The sequence below is a fragment of the Miniopterus natalensis genome, chromosome 20, assembly GCF_054644295.1.
Source record: "Miniopterus natalensis isolate mMinNat1 chromosome 20, mMinNat1.hap1, whole genome shotgun sequence".
NCBI lineage: Eukaryota > Metazoa > Chordata > Mammalia > Chiroptera > Miniopteridae > Miniopterus > Miniopterus natalensis.
Genome location: NC_142100.1, coordinates 13956263 through 13979021, shown reverse-complemented (window position 1 = coordinate 13979021; position 22759 = coordinate 13956263). Strand labels below are relative to the sequence as shown.

The window sequence follows — 22759 nt, the reverse complement described above, 5'->3', positions numbered from 1 at the left end:
CAGAAGGAAAGAAGAAAACTGACAATGAACAGAAAAATTGAAAAAAAACTAAAAGGACTTGGAGACCCACAAACTTAAGTGTTATTTTATTTTTCTCTTCATATTCCACTGTGGTTCTTCATCATATAGATACTGCCCCACAACTTGAATTCCTGTAACTGTGATGGAGCATTGATGATTAACCAGATGAATGAAGCGTTTGGCTTTTAATTATTTAAACACTGCATACATACTCATCCTCTCATGTGGACACCCACAGTATTGTGTAGGTCACTATGCAGTGTTCATGACATTTTTCTTTATAGTGGCAGGGTACTGGGATATGGCTTTCTTTACCTCTCTCATTGCAAATATTGTTTGAGGCTAGATCTAGGTAAGTGGTATAGAAAAGGACCCTTTGATCTAGAGCACCTCATTGCTGATTGGAGCTTTTGCAAATAATAAAATGAAGCACTACTGCTATTTCCAGTGAGTTTGGGGGAAGTTGTTCTCACTATTGTCAGTACCTGTGACATCTGTCTTGGGGTCTTGATATGCTTAATTCTTCTTTGTCACAGCCAGTAGAAAAGATTATTTTCCATGTAGAGATGGTTTCCTACATGCCTACACTTTTCAGGTTTCACACACTGCTCAGGTGTTCATGTTCATCCTGGTAGAAGTAATATACTTACTCATTTTACTGATGAGAATATTGTTTTCTAAAGATTGGTAGATGGGAATTAATAAGCTTTAGTTCAGTTAGAATCTATCTAAATACTTGAAAGGTAAAATTTTAAAACCAATCTTAAATTTTCAAAAAATTTTAAATTGATTTTAGAGATCGAAAGGGGGAGAGAGGGAGAGAAACACTGATTGGTTGCTCTCCTCACTTATACATTCTTTGGTTGATTCTTGTATGCACCCTGACTGGGAATTGAACCCGCAACCTTAGCTTATCAGGATGATGTTCTAACCAACTGAGCTACCTGGCCAGGGCTAACTAATCTTAAATTTTGAGGTAAAGATGCAGACTATGAAACTTGGACTTTATCTTGAGAAGCATGTATATACCTTGGTTGTAGTATTTCATTATTTGTATCTGGAATGTTTTAACCATATGATTTGTATTTTGCGTCTGTTATTAAAAAGTGGCTAAAAGGCTATTCCTTCATTAATTTCATTTTTTGGATTGCTGCTGATGGAGGATGTTTACATGTGGGGATGCTCAAGTATTTACAGAATAGTGTAACAGATATTAAGAGACATCAGGAAACACTGCAGAGAGTCTGCAAGTAGTTTCACGTAAAAGCCAAGTTGGGAAGTGCACAGTTGTTTTTGTTTTGTTTTCACTTTTTTTTGAAGTTTAACATATATCCAAAAAAGTTCACAAAGCATCCGTGTTGAGCTTAGTGAATCACTATAGAAGGGACATACTCTGTAGTCACCACCCAGTAAGAAACAGAGCAAACCTGCACCTCAGTGCCTCCTATGTGTCCCCCTTTCAATCATTGCCCTTCTTGTCTTCTTTAGGAGTAACTGCCATCCTAAAGCACCAGAGATAAATTTTGCCAGTTTTTTATTTTTTAAAATATAAATATAATTATATACTGTGTTCTTTTTATGTGCATCTGATTTCCTTAACTCAGCATTATGGTCATGGTACTCATCCATATTGTTGCCTGTAGCAGCAGTGCCTTCTTCTTCATTGCTGGTTACTAATTCATGAGATGAATATACTATAAATTATTCACCTATTCTGTGATGGACATCTGGAGTTTCCATTTTCTATCTATTATGAATAATGTTGTTACGAACATTCTTATACATATCTTTTAATACACATGTGCACCTGTTTCTGTTGGCTTTATAACTAGAAGTGAAATTACTGAGTCATAGGGTGTATAGTATTCAGCTTTAATAGGTATAGGATGAAATCATTTTTCAAAGTGGTTATCAGTTTATACTCCTGGTTGCCTCACAGTCTTACCTGCACTTATGTTACTCCTAATTTTAACCAGGTTTGTGTAGGGGGATTTCAGTGGCTTTAATTTGCATTTGTATTACTGTCAGTGAGATTAAGTGCCATTTCATATCTTATGTGTTTAGTAGACATTCTAATATCCTCTCTTGTGAGTACCTGTTCAAATCAGTTACCCATTTTTTCTGCTGTGGTGTCTTTTTCCATTTTTATTTTTGCGGTAAAATACACGTAACATTTACCATCTTAACCATTTTTAAGTGTACAGTTCTGTGGCATTAAGCACATTCACACTGTTGAACAACCATCATCACCATCTACAGAACCTTTTCGTCTTCCCAAACTGAACCTCTATCCCCATTAAACAACAGCTCTTCATTCCTCCCTCCCCTAGTTCCTGGCAACCACCATTCCACTTTCTGCCTCTGTAAATCTGACTATTCTCAGTATCTCACTTGAGTGGAATCATACAATATTAGTCTTTTTGTGACTGGCTTATTTCGTTTAGTGTAATAATGTTCACAAAGTTCATCCACATTGTAGAATGTGTTGGAATTTCCTTCCTTTTTAAAGGCTGAATACTTGCCCTGGCTAGTGTGGCTTAACTGATTGAGCATCATCCCAAGTACCAAGAGGTTGCTGGTTCGATTCCCAGTCAGGACCATGCCTGGCTTTCATATAAGTTTTTATTACATATATGATTTCTATATTTTAAAAAGAAGTGTGATTTATAAACCAGTTGAGAAATTCTGCACAGTATGATACACCGCTTGCTAACTGTTAGAAAGTCTTTGTAGAACTTTTGAACTCAATATAAGTCAAGAGTTTTGTTTAGTCTGAAAATATTTAATCTTGCTTCATCTAGTCAATTTATTTTGATTTTATGTTGCTTGCAGACCAAGAGCAGTGATGACCTTTTAGCTGGAATGGCTGGAGGGGTGACAGTGACTAATGGTGTTAAAGGAAAGAAAAGCACCTGCCCTTCCGCAGCATCTTCAGCATCTGCCCCTGCCATGACCACCTTGGAGAACAAATCCAAAATTAGCACAGGTATGCGTAGTGTTCAGTCTCAGAGCTGATTCACCTTTTTGTTTGACTAGGCAGAGTGCAGTGGTATCAGGAGATTCCATCTAATTATAGAAAATTCAAACATGTACAAAAGTAAACTGGCATTTCATCCCATATACTCATCAGACTTATCAACTGCTGGCCAGTCTTAACTCCTTGACACTCACCTTTTCTCCCTTATTATTTTGAAGTAAATTCCAGACATCCTGTAATTTCACCCACAAATATTTCATTATCTTTGAAATTAAGGATTTAAAAGAGAATATAGTCACAATACCATTATCAGTTCTTAAAATAATCAATCATTCCTTAAATCATAAATTATTCAATAAGTGTTTAAATTTTTTACTATCTGCCCTGGCCAGCGTGGCCCAGTTGGTTGAGTGTAATCCTGGGCACCAAGAGGTCGCTGGTTCAATTCCCAGTCAGGGCACATGCCTGGGTTGTGGGAAGTGTGCAGGAGCAGCCAATCGACCTTTCTCTCTCTTTCTAAAATCAAAAACACATTTAAAAATAAGTAAATAAATTTCCAACTGTTAATAAATATGGATACATATTTTTATTGGCTGATTGAAACAAGATTCATTTAAGATCAGTAGGTGATGTGTCTCTCTTAAGTCTTTTTTCTTTTTAATGGGCTTGGCCCCCTTTCTCTTGCAATTTAATTTTTATGGAAACTGGTTGTTTGACCCGTAGAGTTTTCCATGGTCTAGATTTGTCACATCCCCATGTTGTCCTTGACTATGTTCCTTTGTTCTCTCTGTGTACTTTAAATGTCATTGGATCTAGGGCCTTGAAGGGACAAATTCAGGTTTCTTTTTTCCCCCCAGGACTCCTTCATAGGTGGTAGTTGTCCATCTGCAGGAGGCGCGTCATTTCTGGTTGTCTCTCTTTCCTGATGTTAGCAGCTTTTGGTGATCAGTGCCTAGATCCATTCATTCGGGTGCTACCATTCATTTTTCATTCATTTGTAGCAGTTTGTTTTTAGATTTGATAGAATCCATAAATTAACTCATCCTATAGTCCAAGGAGTAGTGCTGTCATATTTTAATTTTACCCTTATGGAAAGAAAACTTAAAACGTCTAAAAAACGTAACATTGTGTGTTTATAATAGAGTTTCGAAAGCAAATTGGCAAAAATCGTATCAGATCTTTTATTACCATTATTTAGGCTATTAGCCCTTCTTGTGTGTATTAGACTTTTTCCTAGCCCAGGTTTACCTACTGTCCTCTCTCTGGCTTTAACCTTCTGCGGATTCTTCCTTCCTTCCCAGATGGTGCCCCACTGTTCATTGTAATGGCAGTGTGGTATGATTATCAGGAGGAAACCTGTAAGTTTGTGCTTTCCAGGCATTATTCCATTTCATCCTCACTTTAGCCCTATGAGGTAGAGGCTATTATCCTCATTTTAGAGATGAGAAAGTTCTGCATTGAAAGCTCAAGTATCTTGCCCTAGGCTGTGTTTCATTTGCTTAGTAAATATTGGGTGCCCATTTTGTACCAGGCCACAGAGCTAGTGGTGGAGCAAGAATCAAACCTTAGGTCTTTTACTCTCAAGTTTGGGATCGTCACCACATTTAACACTCGAGTTTGTGTGGTAAGAAGGAAATGACATACTCTGTTGTGTGGTTAAGTGGAAATTAAATATTCTAATGCTATCTGTATCTCTTCCTATTTCCAGCCTTTAGAATTTGTTGGGCGAGATCCCATGTATTTGTACATGTGGTTTCCTGCTGACCAATGCCATCTGCTCTCGCAAGACTAAATTCAGTTATCACTTCCCTGAATCAGTATTAGTTTACTAGGCTGCCATAACAAAATACTACAGACTGGCTGGCTTAAACAATAGAAATTTAGTTTCTCACTATTCTGAAGACTGGAAGTCTGAGATCAAGATGTCAGCAGGTTTGATTTCTTCTGAGGCCTCTCTGCTTGGCTTGTAGATGGCTGCCTTCTCATTGTGCCCTTACCTGGCCATCCTTCTATCTGTGTCTGTGTCCTAATACCCTCATCTTATAAGGACACCATCCTATTGTATAGGGCCCACCCTAACAACCCTATGTTAATTAACTTAATGACCTCTTTACGTTAATTACTATATCTCCAAGTACAGTTGCATTGTGAAGTGCTGGGGGTTATGGCTTCAGCATGTGAATTTGGGGGACACAGTTGAGCTCATGGCGACATCCTTAATTCTTCAGTTTATCTGCTCTACCTTTACTTACTCCCCATGTCTTCCCTTGTCTGTTCACTTGTTTGTACCTCAGATTCTTTTTTCTTTTTTTTTTTTTTTTTAAATATATCTTTATTGATTTCAGAGAGAGGAAAGGAGAGGGAGAGAGGTAGATAGAAACATCAATGATGAGAGAGTCATTGATCTGCTGCAGCCCACAACATGAGCATATGCCCTGACCGGGAATCGAACCCCGACCGCCTGGATCCTAGGTCAGTGCTCAACCGCTGAGCCACACCCGGCCGGGCTGTACCTCAGATTCTTATCTACTCACTTGTCACAATAATCCCAGAAGGGGAGCCTTTCTTCTTCTTCCACGTCTGTCTCTCCCTTTCTTCTTGTTTCTTTACCTCTCTTTTACTTTTGAGACATTATCAGTTCTTTCCCTCATTACTGGCTCCTTCCTTTTTGTCTCTCATTCTTTTCTTTTATTTCTTAGCCTGGTTTTTGGTTTAGTTAAGAAAGATGATGGTATGAGTTACAGAAATGGGGGAGGGAATAAATATTGGGGGGAAATGTTTCACCAGTCCTTTTCCTCTTTGGCCTCCATTTGCATTTGTTTCTACCAATCCTGTTACTTGTGCCTTTGAAATCGGTTACTGGTTTATTATCTCTTCACTGTTTTTACAGAGATCTAGATCTTACTCTCTGAATGTAGGGCTTTTTTATTTTCACTTCACTGCCTGCTCATATTTCTCCTTTACTGCTCTTCCTTCCTCCTCATATGTTTCACTTAGCATCATCTAGATTAATATCCATAAAAAGACTCTTTCTTTATGTTTCTTCCCTGCTCAAGAATATTTGATGACCTCTGTGACTCACTGAATTCTCCGGGACTTTCAGGTCTCTATATATTCAGGTCTGCTGCTTTTGTCGATTGTGTGGCCTTACTTTACCTTTTTATGTGCCATGTTCACTTCTGCCTACTCATCCCCTGTCTGTTTTGTAGCCAGCCATAATTCCCTTCCCTCCACTATACCCGAGACGTGGCAAAATTACCAGCTATCTTCGTACATCATGTAGATCTTTTGTTCCTTCTTACCTCTGCGGCCTGGTGCCTGCCACATAAAGAACCGATAGTTTCTTTAAAAATACTCATTGAACTTGGCTGGGCTCAGTGGTTGAGCATTGACCTAGGATCCAGGAGATCACGGTTTGATTCCCAGTCAGGGCACATGCCTGGGTTGTGGGCTTGATTCCCAGTCGGAGGCGTGTAGGAGGCAGCCGATGAATGATGGATGACTCTCTCATCCTTGATGTTTCCATCTCTTTCTCTTCCCCTTTCTCTCTCTCTAATCAATAGACATATTTTTAAAAAAACACAACTCATTGATTATGTCTAGACGTTATTTTTCAAAGTGAAAAATATTCTAATTATTTAAGTATTTGTGGGTATTTAAACATATTCCTGTTATTTTTATATTAAACAATGGATCTTGTCAGTTTTCACAGGTTTAAAATTTTAGTTAAGTAAATAGTATGGTTTGTGCAGCATATTTGATTAACGTGTCTTCATTATTTAGCATTAATGCGTCATCATTGTCTAACATTTAGAGAGACAGTAGAGCATACTGGTTAAGTTGCAGATTCTGGAGCCAGATTGCCTGGGTTTGAAGTTAACTCATTACCTGTGGAATGTTGGCAAATTATTCACATCTGTGTGAGTTTCTTCATCTGTAAAACATGATATATAGCACCTACCTTAGCGCTTTGATGAGGCTCATAAATTAATGTATGTGAAATGTTAATGTGCACATGTATATGCATAAACGCTAAGTACATGTTGACTGTTATTGTTATTATTTATGTGGTACTCTGTGACGTGAAAATTTTTTGCATTTATTTTATCATATTCTTTTTGTTTATTGTAAGTAGCTTAGAATTTTGGTTTGTTCAGAGGCTGCCTTTCCCTTTTTGCTCTTCTGTGATCTTTCTTTACCATCTCTTTTTGTAGTTAATTTGCCACCCAACTGGCTAATCCTAGAGTCATCTTCATCTAGCTTGCCTTAGAATATTATGGCCCCCTGTTTGAAGCCATGGGTTAGGATTCAGGTTAATATGTGTAACTTTTTTTAATGTAACAGCTATATTGAGGTAGAACCCACATTCCATAAAATTTATCCTTTTAAAATATGTAATTCAGCGAATAACTTCTTTTTCATTGATAGTTAAAAGATGAATGATCTGGTTTTGAGGATACTGAATTTTACAGTAACCTAATGAGATTAATGTAGGTAAAAATCAATGTGTAGATCCCTAGATTTCATCTCGTTAGATGTGGGGCATAAACTATGTGCCTTTTTATCACTAATATTTTTGCCTTAAATTCTTTTGTTTTAAACATGTAGGCACAAGTTCTTCAACCAAGCGGAGCACGTCCACAGGTAATAAAGAATCCAGTTCTACTAGAGAAAGATTACGTGAACGTACTCGGCTAAACCAGAGCAAAAAACTACCTTCTGCAGGTCAGGGAGCTAATGACGTGGCACTGGCTAAACGTTCCCGCAGTCGCACTGCTACGGAATGTGATGTTCGCATGAGCAAGTCTAAATCGGACAATCAGATCAGTGACAAAGCTGCTCTGGAAGCCAAAGTGAAAGATCTTCTCACACTGGCAAAAACCAAAGACGTGGAAATTTTACATTTGAGAAATGAACTCCGAGACATGCGTGCTCAACTGGGCATTAATGAGGATCATTCTGAGGGTGATGAAAAATCTGAGGAGAAGGAAGCCATTATTGCTCACCAGCCAACTGATGTTGAGTCCACTCTTTTGCAGTTACAGGAACAGAACACTGCCATCCGTGAAGAGCTCAACCAGCTGAAAAATGAAAACAGAATGTTAAAGGACAGATTGAATGCATTGGGCTTTTCCTTAGAGCAGAGGTTAGACAATTCTGAAAAACTGTTTGGCTATCAGTCCCTAAGCCCAGAAATTACCCCTGGTAACCAGAGCGATGGAGGAGGGACTCTGACTTCTTCGGTGGAAGGCTCTGCGCCTGGGTCAGTGGAGGATCTTTTGAGTCAGGATGAAAACACCCTTATGGACCATCAGCACAGTAACTCCATGGACAATCTAGACAGTGAGTCCAGTGAGGTGTACCAGCCCCTCACATCGAGTGATGACGCCCTGGATGCACCATCGTCCTCAGAGTCGGAAGGCATTCCGAGCACAGAGCGTTCTCGGAAGGGAAGCAGTGGGAATGCCAGTGAAGTGTCCGTTGCTTGCTTGACGGAACGGATACACCAGATGGAAGAGAACCAACACAGCACGAGTGAGGAACTTCAGGCAACTCTGCAAGAACTAGCTGATTTACAACAGATTACCCAAGAACTGAATAGTGAAAATGAAAGGCTCGGAGAGGAGAAGGTTATTCTTATGGAGTCTTTATGTCAGCAAAGTGATAAGTTGGAACACTTTAGCCGACAAATTGAGTATTTTCGCTCCCTTCTAGATGAACACCACATTTCTTATGTCATAGATGAAGATGTAAAAAGTGGACGCTATATGGAATTGGAACAACGTTACATGGATCTAGCTGAGAATGCCCGTTTTGAACGAGAGCAGCTCCTTGGTGTCCAGCAGCATTTAAGTAATACTTTGAAGATGGCAGAACAAGACAACAAGGAAGCTCAAGAAATGATAGGGGCACTCAAAGAACGTAATCACCATATGGAGCGAATTATTGAGTCTGAGCAGAAGGGTAAAGCGGCCTTGGCAGCCACATTAGAGGAGTACAAAGCCACAGTGGCCAGTGACCAGATTGAGATGAACCGCCTGAAGGCCCAGCTAGAGAATGAAAAGCAGAAAGTGGCGGAGCTATATTCTATCCATAACTCTGGAGATAAATCTGATATTCAGGATCTCCTGGAGAGTGTCAGGCTGGACAAAGAAAAAGCAGAGAGTTTGGCTAGTAGCCTGCAGGAAGATCTGGCTCATACCCGAAATGATGCCAATCGATTGCAGGACACGATTGCAAAGGTACTGTTTAAGTAGATACAATGTTTTGGATCAACATCATGTAGTTGCAGTATGCAGCATGCTTACTGAGAGCCAGCATCACTTGTATGGGGTATCATGAGCTTTTTTTTGTTTGTTTATTTGTTTGTTAATTATCACCCTAGGATGTTTTCTCCATTGATATTTTAGAGAAACTGGATGGGAAGGAGGGAGGGAGGGGGAGAGAGAGAAACATCGATGTGAGAGAGACGCATTGATTGGTTGCCTCCCAGCCAACTGGGGCTGGGGATCGAACCTGCAACCCAGGTACATGCCCTTGACTGGGAATCGAACTGGTGACCCTTTGGTGCGTGGGCCAACGCTCTGACCACTGAATCACACTGGCCAGGGCTCTTTTTTTTTTTTAGCTGATATATTTAAAGCTTTGAGGATGGTTTTCTTTTATTTAGATAGAATGAAAAGTATTCTTACAATAATGTTACTTTCACTTGCATTTTGTTACTGTTTTTCTGCCTGTGAGAGAATGGGGCTAGAGTTTGAACTAACAGAATTTGTCCCTGGTTCTGGGTACACCCAGGGGGAGCATGTCATGCAATTTTACATTCTCATCTGTGATGTATTTTGGCATAAGAAAGATGGAGAGCCAGTATTCCAGGTGGTGTCTGCCACTTCTTATCCTGTTACAGTTTTACGTTTTCAAATAAGAGTTCTTTTGTGAGTTAAAAAATATTTTTGGAGTATGGAGACTCCTTTTTCTTAGAGGCCTATGGTTTGTTGCTGGGGAAGGCCTTTGATATCATTAGTCTGGTACCCCTGTTTTATATGCAACATAGTTGTGAGGACTCAGAACTGTACCCGAGTTGCTGGCACTCTGGCCAGGGCTCTGTGCCCCACCTGATTGCTGGTATAGTGTTTATTTGCATGAGTTATCTAATCTATCTCACACTTTGTTTCCTATTTTAGTGCAATGATTTTTAAGTAAGAAACATTGGTATGTCTTTGGCCAAAATTTGAATAATTTAGACCTTAATTTTTTAGTGATGACTTTTAGAGGTACAATTTAGATCTGTTATTTATTGGAGCATGTATATATGTTGGGGAGACTGAACTAATACTTTTGTAATGACAATATTTGAGATTTTTTTTGTTCCCATTATTAATTTGATACTGAACAATTGGGACACCGTTTTTGTGGGAGAGCATGTTAATCATTAATCAAATGCATGCCTTCAGTCCAAACTTTGGAGGAAGGAAAATTTCCAAAATTTCCTTCCAAATAATCTAGTTAAATTCATTGATTTGCCAATATAATTTCAGTCAGTGATATAGTGACAAATTATGCTAAGTATATTACTATTGTAAAGTGCTTTTTCATATTTTTAACGATGAACTAAGGTATACAGTTCATGAACTAAAATGATCCATATAATAACGGCACTGGCACTTAGCTTGCATTCGAAACTGTATACCTCAGTTCTAGAATTTATCTTGAAACAATTCTATCTTCTCTAATCTGTATCACCAATTTCATATAGGTAGAAGATGAATACAGAGCCTTCCAAGAAGAAGCTAAAAAACAAATAGAAGATTTGAACATGACATTAGAAAAATTAAGAACAGAGCTCGAAGAAAAAGAGACAGAAAGGAGTGACATGAAAGAAACCATTTTTGAACTTGAAGACGAAGTAGAACAACATCGAGCTGTGAAACTTCATGACAACCTCATTATTTCTGATTTAGAGAGTAAGTGACGTTGGAAAATTTCATTCCTTTTTGTCCTACCCATTTTAATTGGTGGGAATAGTTTACAGTCAGTAACAAAATAAAAATTAGTAATTCTGACTGTAGCAGTTCAAAGGCAATAGCAGTAGCACAGGAGCTAGCAGAAATGTGCATGTGGTAAAGTATAATCCGCACACAAGTTGATAGTTTTCGGATTGCTGTTTTGTTCCTGAAGAACTGTTAAGTGGAAGCATAACTTTAAAACTGTGCTTAATTATGGAAAATTATTTAAGCGAAGAGCTAATGGGGTTATTATTTTCTAGATCTTAGGAAAAGCTATTATCTACTTCTAGTGATTGCAAGTATACTGAGACAAAAAAAGTATTGACCCTTTGTAATCTTGTGCCTAAAGCACAGGTTTATTTGTCTCATTTTCCTCCCTACCATGGAAATTTTATAATCTGGTGGAATTGAAACTCAGATTTGAAGTTGCTTTTTTAAAATAAAAGTTTTTAAAAACTATTTTGCAGTTATTTCAGATTTATAAAAAGGTTGCAAAAATAGTAAAAGCATTTCTGTGAGAAAATTTGATGAACAGAAATTTGCATGATTTTAAAATGCCTTCCCAAAGACTTTATTATGTTGCAAATGAGGAAGAAGAAACAACAGAAATTATGCAGTGGAAAAATTGAGCTACAGGGTGGTCATGTAAGTGACAGAGGCATGTAGATATAGGACACATCAGCTAGGCTGTATTCTGGCTGAAGCATAATTTCAGTTAATCATAGAGAAACATTAAACAGACAAAAAATGAGGCATGTAATTAAAAACAGGAGTGGGTGGTGCTATATTCCTAAAACATGCCAACATCATAAAAGACAAAAGCTATGGAAAAGTTCTAGATTAAAGGAGGCTAAGGAGACATGACAGTTAAATGCAAAACCTGTGCCTAGACTGGGTGCAGAACTGTAGGGGGGAAAATGCTCTAATGGATATTATGACAGTGGTGGAATGTGGATGGTAGATTAGATAAACATATATCAGTATAAATTTATGAAGTTGATTACTGTGTTTATGTAAAAGAATGTCTCCATTCTTGGGAACCACACACTAAATGTTTAGGGGTAAGGGACCGTGATGTGTATCCTTAAAAGGTTCAGGAAAAAATTAGGGATAGATAGATAGGTAGATAGAGGCAGACAGACAGCAGTAGAGGATAGCAGATAATAAAACAAATGGGTAAACTTAACAATAGATGAATCTGAGTAAAAGGGTATATGGGTGTTCTTTGTACTATTTTTGCATGTTTTTGTAAGTTTGAAGTTATTTCCAAATAATACATTTAAAAAATTCTTATGATTCCTCAAATGTTAACAGATTTTGAGTTGTAATACACTTTAATGATGTCCAGGTGGGGACAAGGAGAATGGGAGTAACCTTTTGGGGGATGCATTGGTTAAAGCTTTTTAAACCTTTGGTTCATGATACTGCTCCTTTGAGCTCTAATCTTGATGGAGGGTTAATAGGCAAATATAGCACTGAGCCAGATCTCATGGGCTATGGATACAGAGGTGGGGAGGTGGGGAGGTTTGAACTATTTCCAGGAGAGAGTGAGTCAGTGGCAGGAGCCCCAAACATGTCTTGTGGCAATCCTGAGTTTTAGCTAGTTGACTCAGTATCTATAGATTGACCCCAGGGTTATTCAGAACATTGTGAAGTATCTGGACACTAAATCAGCTGACTGGGACAGTATTTCTTGGAGATAGTGATAGTCATAAACATTTTCTAAAGTGTTTTGCATTGTTTTTTTTTTAATTAAAAAATATGTGTTATTAAAATTTTATTTTAGAGAGAGAGGGAGAGGGAAGGAGAGAGAAACATCGATTGGTTGCCCCCTACTAGGGACCGAGCCTGCAACCTGGGCATATGCCCTGACCTGGAATCAAACCCATGACCTTGCCCAGCCGGGCGTGGCTCAGCAGTTGAGCATCGACCTAGGATCCAGGCGACTGGGGTTCGATTCCCGGTCAGGGCACATGCCTGGGTTGCGGGCTCGATCCCCAGTCGAGGGCATGCAAGAGGCAGCCGATCAATGACGCTCTCATCATTGATGTTTCTCTCTCTTTCTCCCCCTCTCCTCTCTCTGAAATCAATAAAGATATATTAAAAAAAAAACACATACAAAAAAAACAAAACCAAAAAATCCGTGACCTTTCAGTGCACATGAAGACACTCAAGCACCTGAGCCACAGTGGCCAGGGCTAAAGTTTTAAAAAACTTGATTTTAACATTTAGTTTTTATTTCATTATCTCAACTGAGAGGATTTATCTAATTTTACTTACTAAATGTTAGAGGTTCTAAAGTTCTTTAGATTACTTGGAAGCGCAGTGCATTTTTCCATTTAGCACTGTTAATCACCTTTTCCCTCAGAAAACTTCTGAATTTATTTTATTTTTTAAACATATCTTTATTGATTTCAGAGAGAGGAAAGGAGGGGGAGAGAGAGAGAGAGAAGCATCAATGATGAGAGAGTCATTGATCGGCTGCCTAGACTGCAACCGGGGCATGTTCCCTGACTGGGAATCACACCCGGATCTCCTGGATCCTAGGTTGACTCTCAACTGCTAAGCCAGGCCCGGTGGGGCAAGACTTCTGATTTGAATGCGGATAGAGTGACACCTTGTGGTAATTGCTAGAAAATGTTAGATGATGAGGATTCCTGGGCTGGAATTTTATAAATCATTGCCAAAATAAAATTACATTAACGTCATGTGGATTTTCATTATAGAGTGGCTGAAACTTCTGAGTAAATTATTGAGCTGTATAATGCCTCTCCCCATTGTTTTGGAATGAAATGTTCAAATATACGGAAATGCTGCAGGAATGTGTTGTTAGCGCCCGCCGCCAGGAGTGACAGGTGTTACCATTTTGCAGTGTTTTGCGTGTATCCATATTTAACTGAACTGGTTGACAGTAAGTTGTAGACCTCATGACACTTAACTCCTAAATGTTTCAATATGCAACTCCTTCTAAATAGTCTCCTCCTAACCACAACACTATTAGACACAGGTAGTGGAATTAGTCATAATTTCTTAGTACCATCTAATACCCCATATTAAATTTTTAATAGTTTTCATAAGAACCAGTATCCTAACAAGTTTCATGCATTACATTTAGTTGTTATATCTCCATAGTCAAATGGGAGTTAATTTTTCCCCCTAAAGATTCTAGCATTTGGGATTAATGCTAAGTTAGCACTTGGTACAGGGGACTTGATGACAAAGAATACTGTTACTGAGAAATTGAGAACTTCTGTGAAATGTTTTAGCAACCATCGCTGCAGTCAAGTTTAGAAATTTTTCATCACCCCCCAAAAGAATCCTTGTCTATTAGTAATCACTCCTCATTTATTTCAAAATGATCTTGACTTTGGAATTAGTAGACAGCTATTATAACTGTACTCAGAATATAAAGGAAAATACGCTTGTAATGAATGAACAAATCTGAGCACAGAATTTAAAAATGTAAAAAAGAACCTAGTAAGTAGTCTAGAACTGAAAAATTTAACAGCTAATATAAAGTTTACCAAATCATTTAAACAGCAAATTAGAGACATAGTAGAGTGAATGAACTTGAAGATCAATCAGTAGACATTATCCATTCTGAAAGGCAGAGAGAAAGAAGATTGAATTAAAAAACTGGATAGAACTTCAGTGCTTTGTGTAACAGAATCATAAAGCATACTGTGTAGGTGGGTCCTAGATTTCCTTCCAGATGACATCAGTGCCATACTGCTCAGACCTGGCTTGCAGAACTTTTCAGTAAGTGGTGCTTGAATTTAGCATCTAAGCTACAAAGATCTGATGTAAAAACTTAGCAAATACTATAAATACTGTTGAAGGTGATGGCCTGAGGTTACATATATATTTCTGCTCCCTCCCAAAATCCTAGTGACATGGCAGGAGAAGTATAAAAATTACAATAATCTAAAGCAAAGATAGAAAATGGAAAAGTTCCCATCAGTACATCAACAATTTTGAGTAGTTTCTGGGACATATAAAGCAGATGGAATTGGGGAAATCAAACAATAGGAAAACCTACAGTCCAGGAGAACACTGAAGCTCTGAGTAAATATGTTCCCAGAAAGACTTTGGGGGTGGGGGGCCTAAAAGCCCACCTCAGGATCATAGGGACTGGAACCGGCAGTAGTTTTAGGCCATGGTGTAGGGGCTTACCAGAAGCCTTGTACTGCTCTCCTCTGTAAGGTGCTGGCTCTGGTGTTCACCCCCAGACTGCTGCTGGGCTTGACCGCCTTTCTAAGTAAGGGGGAGAATACGGTGCAGGGGCTCCTGGCATGACTCAGTATCAGAGATGCGAAGGTATGCCTAAGGCAACCACAGGCTGCCGTGTCATCTTGGGGAAAGACCACACAAAGGGAGATGCAGTTTGTCACAGCAGTGAAAGAGAGGCACTCATACGCACACCTGTCCCCTCGGTTGAAGCCGTGTAGCTCCCACTTGTGTGTCCAGAGGGGAGCCCCCTGTAGGCATGTGTCATCAGCAGAGCCTGTAGTCAGTCGTTACACTGAGGGGAGAGGCCTGTGCATAGAACAATGACTTCCACAGTTGTTGAGAAATATGCAGAGGTCACTAGTAGTATTCTTGTTCTTTATAAGTAAGAAAGGCCAACCAGGACTTATTAGACATTTTAATACCTTAAGAGAGAAACAGGAGAAGGAAGCAGCTCGACTGAGCCCAAAGAATTAAAGTTACTGATTTCACTACCAATCCAGCAAACCAAAGCTGATTAGTGCTGAGAATAGTGGCACTAACGAGATCTGAGGTCTGGCTCAAGCAATGTATCTGTCAGTTACAGCGACTTTTGTCAACTATTTACTATTGGCACCGTAATGCTCTGTGCATGCTTGCAGTTAAGGACAGCACATCTATAGTTCCTAAGATTGGGATCTTATGCAAGTCTTGCACTTTTACATGAAACACTAGTGACAGTGGTGAGCAAGTGTGGCTTGAAATTAGAGAGGTAGTAGAAGGAAGAGAGTTGTATAGTTCTGTGGTGGAAGAAGCCTTAAAGGCAGAAGACTGGGAAGCCATGAAGGAGAAAAGTCTCATATTTGACTATGTATAGTTGAAATTTTTAGTACAGCAGAAGTACCATAAATAAATGACATTGGGAGAAATATTTGCAGCACATATCAAATATATAAAGAGATTCTATACATCAGTAAGACTAGGATAATCCATTAGCCAAATAAAGTGTATGAACAGATAAGTCAGAAAAAGACTTAGAAAGATGCTTGACTTCACTAAAAGGACAAAGAAATTGAAAATAAAACAAGATACCAATTTTTACTTAGCAGGTGTGAAAAATTAAAAAGGTTAATAACAGGTAAGACAGGAAAAATGGGTACTCTCATAGTGTTGGAAGGAGTGTAGATTGCTGCAGTTTTTTGGGGGTACTGATCAAAATTTTAAAATCCACATCTAGAAATCTCTTCAGAAACATTCTTACAAGTTTGCAAATGCATACATAGATATGGATGCTTTTGGCAGAATTGCTGGTTACCACAAAAACTTGGAAACTACCTGTATTTTCAAAAGTTGAAATCTAGTTAATGACCGGTGTGCATAGTACATTCCTACTATGGCAGCCATTTCACGGGTGAAGGTAAGCTAGGCAGGTCTTTGTGTACAGGCACAGAGAAATGTCATAGAAAAAAAAGCAGATCACAGGATAGTAGAGTGTGAGCCATGTGTGTTACTTCTGTCATTAAAAACCATAAAGTCTTTAAATATAACATTACACTGAAATTGTAGGCAGGTACAGTGGTGTTCCTTAAGAAATACCGGTTTCACTGTATTCTGTTCAATAAATTCTATAACTTGGTGATTTCTCAAAAAAAATTCTGTATTCTGGAGCTAGAACCTTCTAATGGGTTTCTCGGATCCTGTTGATAGTTTCAAATGGTCCTTTATCACTTATACAATTCTAGAAATGTATCTTCAAGTAATATCTGAACAGTTGTGTAAAGGCACTCAAGGTGTTTATAACAAAAATTGGAACCATTCTAACTTCGTTAATAGTAAGTTGCTAAACAAATCATGACGTATCCAATTGATGGAATACTAACCCAGCCATCAAAATAGTGCTACAGATCTGTATTTATTGATAAATGTGTCCATAATCTACTGCTAAGTAGAAAGGCTTTTGAAGCAATATAGTAGTATAATTCCATTTTTCTTTAAAAAAATAAAATTAAACACATAGGAAGTCAGGAAGGATATATGCCAAATGCAAATTATGGGTTATCTACTTTTGTTACCCTTTCTGCTTTTAAGACTTTATTGTAAGCATGTATTACTTTTCGAATGAAAGGGAATAAGTTATATCCACTTTTTCCCCTCAGAAAAATAAAACCAAGTAAAATAAAAATTTTAAAAATACAGACAAACAAAAGTAGTAATGCTCATTTGAAGCTCATCTCTGCCCTCTCTGCAGATCAGGAATTCTGGTTGGGGAATAAAGCTGTGACCTAATGGCTAGATGCACTACCTGCCTCACTCCCCTGCCCCTGAGGCATGGTATTTTAACTGATTGGTTACTCTTGTCCTTTCCCTTCTTCTAAAAATTGCACCTGGCCCGGCCGGGCGTGGCTCAGTGGTTAAGCGTCGACCTAGGATCCAAGCGATCGGGGTTCGATTCCCGGTCAGGGCACATACCTGGGTTGCGGGCTCGATCAATGACTCTCTCATCATTGATGTTTCTATCTCTCTCTCCCTCTCTTTTCCTCTCTGAAATCAATAAAGATATATTTTAAATAAATAAATAAATAAATAAATAAATAAATAAATAAATAATAAAAATAAAAATTGCACCTGATGTCCATTGGAGGCACTTGACCAGATGTAAGAGTCTAACTGAGCTCTGGGTATTAGTTCCCTGAGGGTTTCTTGGATTTGGAGGGCATGAAAAGTTGCTTATGAACTTTCATCATTTACACCCCCATGACACCCCCAAGGGTCATAGGTTGATCCTGTGCCCATGGTAGCTGTCTAGTAACATCCACATGAGTAATGGACATATAACTGGAGCCAGAGTGCAGGTCTGGTTATTGTTTTTGGTTTTTCTTGGTGATGAAAGAATTTTGACAGTGCCCAGAATTGTTCAAAGCAAAATTGGTTTAATAACAATGAGAATAGCAATGTACCTGATTTCTAGAATAAAAATAGCATTGTAAAATTGAGTTATAAATTGCAGTTTAAAAATGAGCTCAAAGGCATACTTCTGTTCTTTGATAATAGAGTTTAATGTTGCTTTTTAAGTTGACAACAGTAGATGGCAGTGTCCCTCACACTAGAAAAACTTTGAAGAAGGAAACTGCATTAATTGGGCTAAGCTAGTTTTTAGGACAAGAACTTAAGCACAGACTCCTTTGTTTATAAGGAGGAAAAGCCTGTTGTCATTTTTAATACTTTATGTTACAAAGTGAAAATACAGTTATGATTTTAAATCAAATTCCCTAGAGACACTTTAGTGCACTTTATTCTTCCTAAATATATGTCCATTGGCTGCCAGCTTCTCTTCTATTGAAAAGGAATAATAGGACATGACAGTAATAAATATGTAGTGTTGGGTGCAGAAGAATGTTCTTCTAAGAACAGTGATGGTGTGCATCCTGTGGCCATTAGTGTAGAGGTGATAGAGGAAAGGATAAGAACAGCATAAATGGATGGAGTTTGGGGTTTTGTGATCAGTCTAAGATCACTGTGTGGCTTAAAATGTCACCTGAGAATCAAGATACAGATGTAAAAAGTGAGCTATAGTAAGACTTGCTGTCCTTTGTTTCATGTGAAGTATATAAAGATAGGTAGATGTGTCCTTTGTGACTAGAAGAAAAGGAAAACCTTCCTTCCCTCCGTCCCTCCGCCCCTTCCGTTCTTCCTTCCTTTTCCTCACCTGAGGATATTTTTTCCATTGCTTTTCAGAGAGAGGGAGAGAGAGAGAGACACATTGATTGGTTGCCTCCCGCACTCGCCCCAACTGGGGCTGGGGATCGAGCCTGCAACTGAGGTATGTGCCTTTGGCCGGAATTGAACCTGGGACCCTTCAGTCCACAGGCCAATGCTCTAACCACTGAGCCAAACTGGCTAGAGCAAAACTATTTTCAACAGAGGAGAAATTACACTTTTCCCCCCCTGTTTTAATTATAAAATTATTTCTTGCATAAGTGGATATAGTGTAAATGAAAGGTGTAATCCCTAGTATTTTCAACACTAGAAATATTTCAACGTCTGTCCTTACTCCTTAATTTATATTTGATAATATCTCTGAGACCCTGAATTTGTCCTCATACAAAGCCAAGTTACCATGCTGGTTCCAGAGTAATCCTTGCCTCTGGAGATAGGATCATGGTATTGGACTCATCCACTCACCTTGGTGTCCACTTTGCCCTTAACCCAATTGGGTACTTGCTGACCTTTAGTTTCCAGGTTAAATTAGGTCTGAAGTAGCTTGTAGGGAGACAGAGTTTTGAATGAATGAAATTTTCATATGAAAACATCCATCTTTGCTAGCTGGTCACAAACAAGCCTGACCTTTCTGTCTCTAAGAGGTTGGGGACTATATCTTTTTTTCCTTTCCCTTATATCTTAAGCACTTAGTACAACGTACCAGTTTCCCTAGTACAAAGTAGATACTTATGAGACTTTTGTTGAATTAATGAGCAAATTTTGTGTCCTTTTGTAAGCCTTAACTTTGTTGAACAATTTTTGGGGTGCCGAATGGGAGGAAGTTAACTGCTGGTTGCCAAAATTGGCCAGTTTCCCCCCCATATTTTATCTCATTTATTATTTTCATCTAGCTTATAAAAAAATGTGTCATTATTATATGTGTATAATAATGATTACACATATAATTATTATAACTATTCTAGGCTTTATGTTGTTACTGAAATGAATTCATGCCATTTAAACATATCACAACACAAATGATCCACATTGAATTAAAGGTTTAATGTCACAGAGGTTCCAGCAAGAACAGGTTCCTGATGGAACTGAGGAGGAAGACAGTAAGTGATGTAAGAAAAACATATCAGTAAACTTGTACATTAGGGTCTTGATTAGAAGTTATCACTCGTTAGCTGAAGGAATTTTTTATTACATGTATCGTTGCATGTAGGTGTTCACTATGCCTGGGTTCCTTCCACTAAGTGTAAGGATGGAAGGGGGGATGTGTTTACTCAGAAACACCATGACTATAGTTATGATGTTTCTGATAATAAATAGTTAAGTTCTGTCAATGGAATATTTCTAAAAACAATCCTAGGTAATGATTTTAGTGTTGCTTTCTCTTGCTACTTCCATTACCTTGCTTTATACATTTATTTCATTTACAGTCTTACCATGTGCCAGGTGCTGGGGCTCTGAAGTCACCACACTGCTCCTGCCTTTGAAGTGTTTTCAGTCTTGTGATAGAGACAGATGTATAACGAAATGTAATAGTGTTGGCAGCACCAGGTACAGGTTATATAAGTCAGAGTTGGGACTCAGAAAGGACAGGAATCTATTGGGGTGGAGGACAGTTGGTAAAGTCAGAGTAGTTGTCACCAGATGTGCGTTTTCTGATACTCAACCACAGAGAAAGTCACTGTTTCCTGAGCTGTTGAAATAACCAGCTGTGACGGATTTATTGAGCGGCAGTCACCAGCATGGCACCCTCCTAAGGCACTTCCCCTTAAGCATGGATCTTAGAGCAGAACCTTTAAATAGAATGTGACTTTCCCATACATTTCTGGTTCTAAGGGCACTGGCCTTGGCTGTGCCTTCATCTTGCATCCCCACTCTATCTACCCAATCTGTCTAGTATGGTACTTGCATATCAGTCCTCATTAAGTGTTTACAGCGAATGAAATTGAAGAAAATTCATATTGTGCAAGAAATAACGAGTATTGATTTACTTTATATTTTCTATTTTGTAAAAAGACTTCTAGAATTAATGCAAATAGCAGCTCCCCGTGATATCATATAATTAAGTTTGTAAAGATTTTATTAATTCACAAACTTTTCTGCAGTTTATTCCAGTGAATAAAGTAAGCTATGCTTGCATATATACTTTAGATCAATAACCCTTGTGATTAAAAGTTCACATTATAATAGCAGTCAGTGTTGTTTTGATTGTTTGTGAGCCAACAGTATGTGTATTTCTAACAATTGATTTTACTTTTTGTTTCAGAATTAAGACAGGAAGGAAGTAATCCAGAAATTTAAACTTGATATTTTCTTTAGAAAGTAATATTGGTTAATACTTGGAGTGAACACTTCTTTTTTCTTTTAAAGTTTTGTATTAAAAATAAAAAGGCTTTGGGCAGGATGGCTGTTTTTGAATGTCATATTACCTCCTCCCTTTATGTTATTCCTTGTGAATACAACTCAGAGAATAAATATTTAAACTTTTGTGATCTTTTCAGATACGGTTAAAAAACTCCAGGACCAAAAACATGACATGGAAAGAGAAATCAAGACACTACACAGGAGACTTCGGGTAGGATAAATCTTCATGTATTATCTTATTAGAAAACATAGTTTTCTGAAAGTTAAGCATAGGGTAGTCATTGACCATGTTAACATTCATGTTAAGCTTCAAATACAGTTATAATATTTGACCTCACTAGGCTTCAAGCAGAAAGCAAATATTATTTCAAATTGGGACTGGTACTAGATTCCGGGTAAAAGAATGTACTAGTAATTCGTGAGTGGTAATTTTTGAAAGATGGATTTAAGAAGCAAGTGGTATATTTTGGAAAGAAGGTTTATTAGCTTTTGATTATAAAGTATCTCAAGCCAAGCTGTTTTCTGTCTTCTTGGATTCGATCAGCTTGCCAACAGCAGTGTCACTCTGATGCAGAGGGTGGAGGAAGCTAATTTCATAGTCTTGGTCATGCCGCAGTTGCTGAGGCTGCCTTCAAAGTTTCAGAACATCGCTTTAGGGTGGCGGGCCCTGGGCTTGGGAGTGGGCAGCTGTGGCTGTGGTGGAGGTGACACCCTGGGGAGGCTTCCTCACCCAGCCACACCCGCATTCTCCATGGCTGTGGGAAGCAGTGGACTGTGCAGTTCCTTAGCTCCTCTTTGTCGCTATGATTTTGTCTGCCTAGATTAAGTTTAGTGTTTTTCATCTGGCTTCCTCTTCCTTTTCCTCTACTTTTGATTTTTTTTCCTGTTAGTGTTTGATGTCAGGATATTTATAGTGTTTCACTAGACGATCTTTCAGTATGGGTCACACACCATTTATCTACCTCCTTGAGCTTTTCAGAGGTAGTGCTGTACATTTTGGATGATGTATTTATTTTCATAAGACTTACTTTGAAACTTGAATGAGGAAGGGAGGCTTGACATTGCCATCATTAATGTTTATTGAGTACTTTTTGAATATTTGATGCCTCGGTAGACAGCTAGAAAATATTTCCCTTATTAAGAACAAGTTTCAGCCCAGCTGGCGTGGCTCAGTGGTTGAGCATCGCCCTAGGACCCAGGAGATCAAGGTTTGATTCCCGGTCAGGGCACATGCCCGGGTTGCGGGCTCAATCCCCAGGTGGGGGCATGCAGGAAGCAGCTGATCAATGATGACTCTCTCATCATTGATGTTTCTGTCTCTCTCTCCCTTTCCCTTCCTCTCTCTGAAATCAATAAAGATACATTAAAAAAAGAACAAGCTCAATCATAATAATTGTGTTACCTGTTAGCTGTAGGTAATAGCAATTCTTTGGGACTTAAAAGAAATTTATTATCATTTGGGACAGGACAT

General features: G+C 38.5%; 1 protein-coding gene across 3 annotated transcripts in view; it reads left to right on the top strand.

Moving 5' to 3' along the window:
* SPECC1L (sperm antigen with calponin homology and coiled-coil domains 1 like) overlaps window positions 1-22759 on the top strand; it is a 109257-nt gene that overhangs the window by 23808 nt on the left and 62690 nt on the right. For 2 of the 3 annotated variants that reach the window (XM_087828557.1, XM_016204292.2), the window contains exons 3-6: window positions 2854-3007; window positions 7607-9240; window positions 10755-10962; window positions 21426-21499. In XM_087828557.1, the coding sequence (XP_087684683.1) occupies window positions 2854-3007; window positions 7607-9240; window positions 10755-10962; window positions 21426-21499 (2070 nt within the window). The remainder of the gene's footprint in view (window positions 1-2853; window positions 3008-7606; window positions 9241-10754; window positions 10963-21425; window positions 21500-22759) is intronic. The other variant, XM_087828558.1, reaches the window with a different exon arrangement.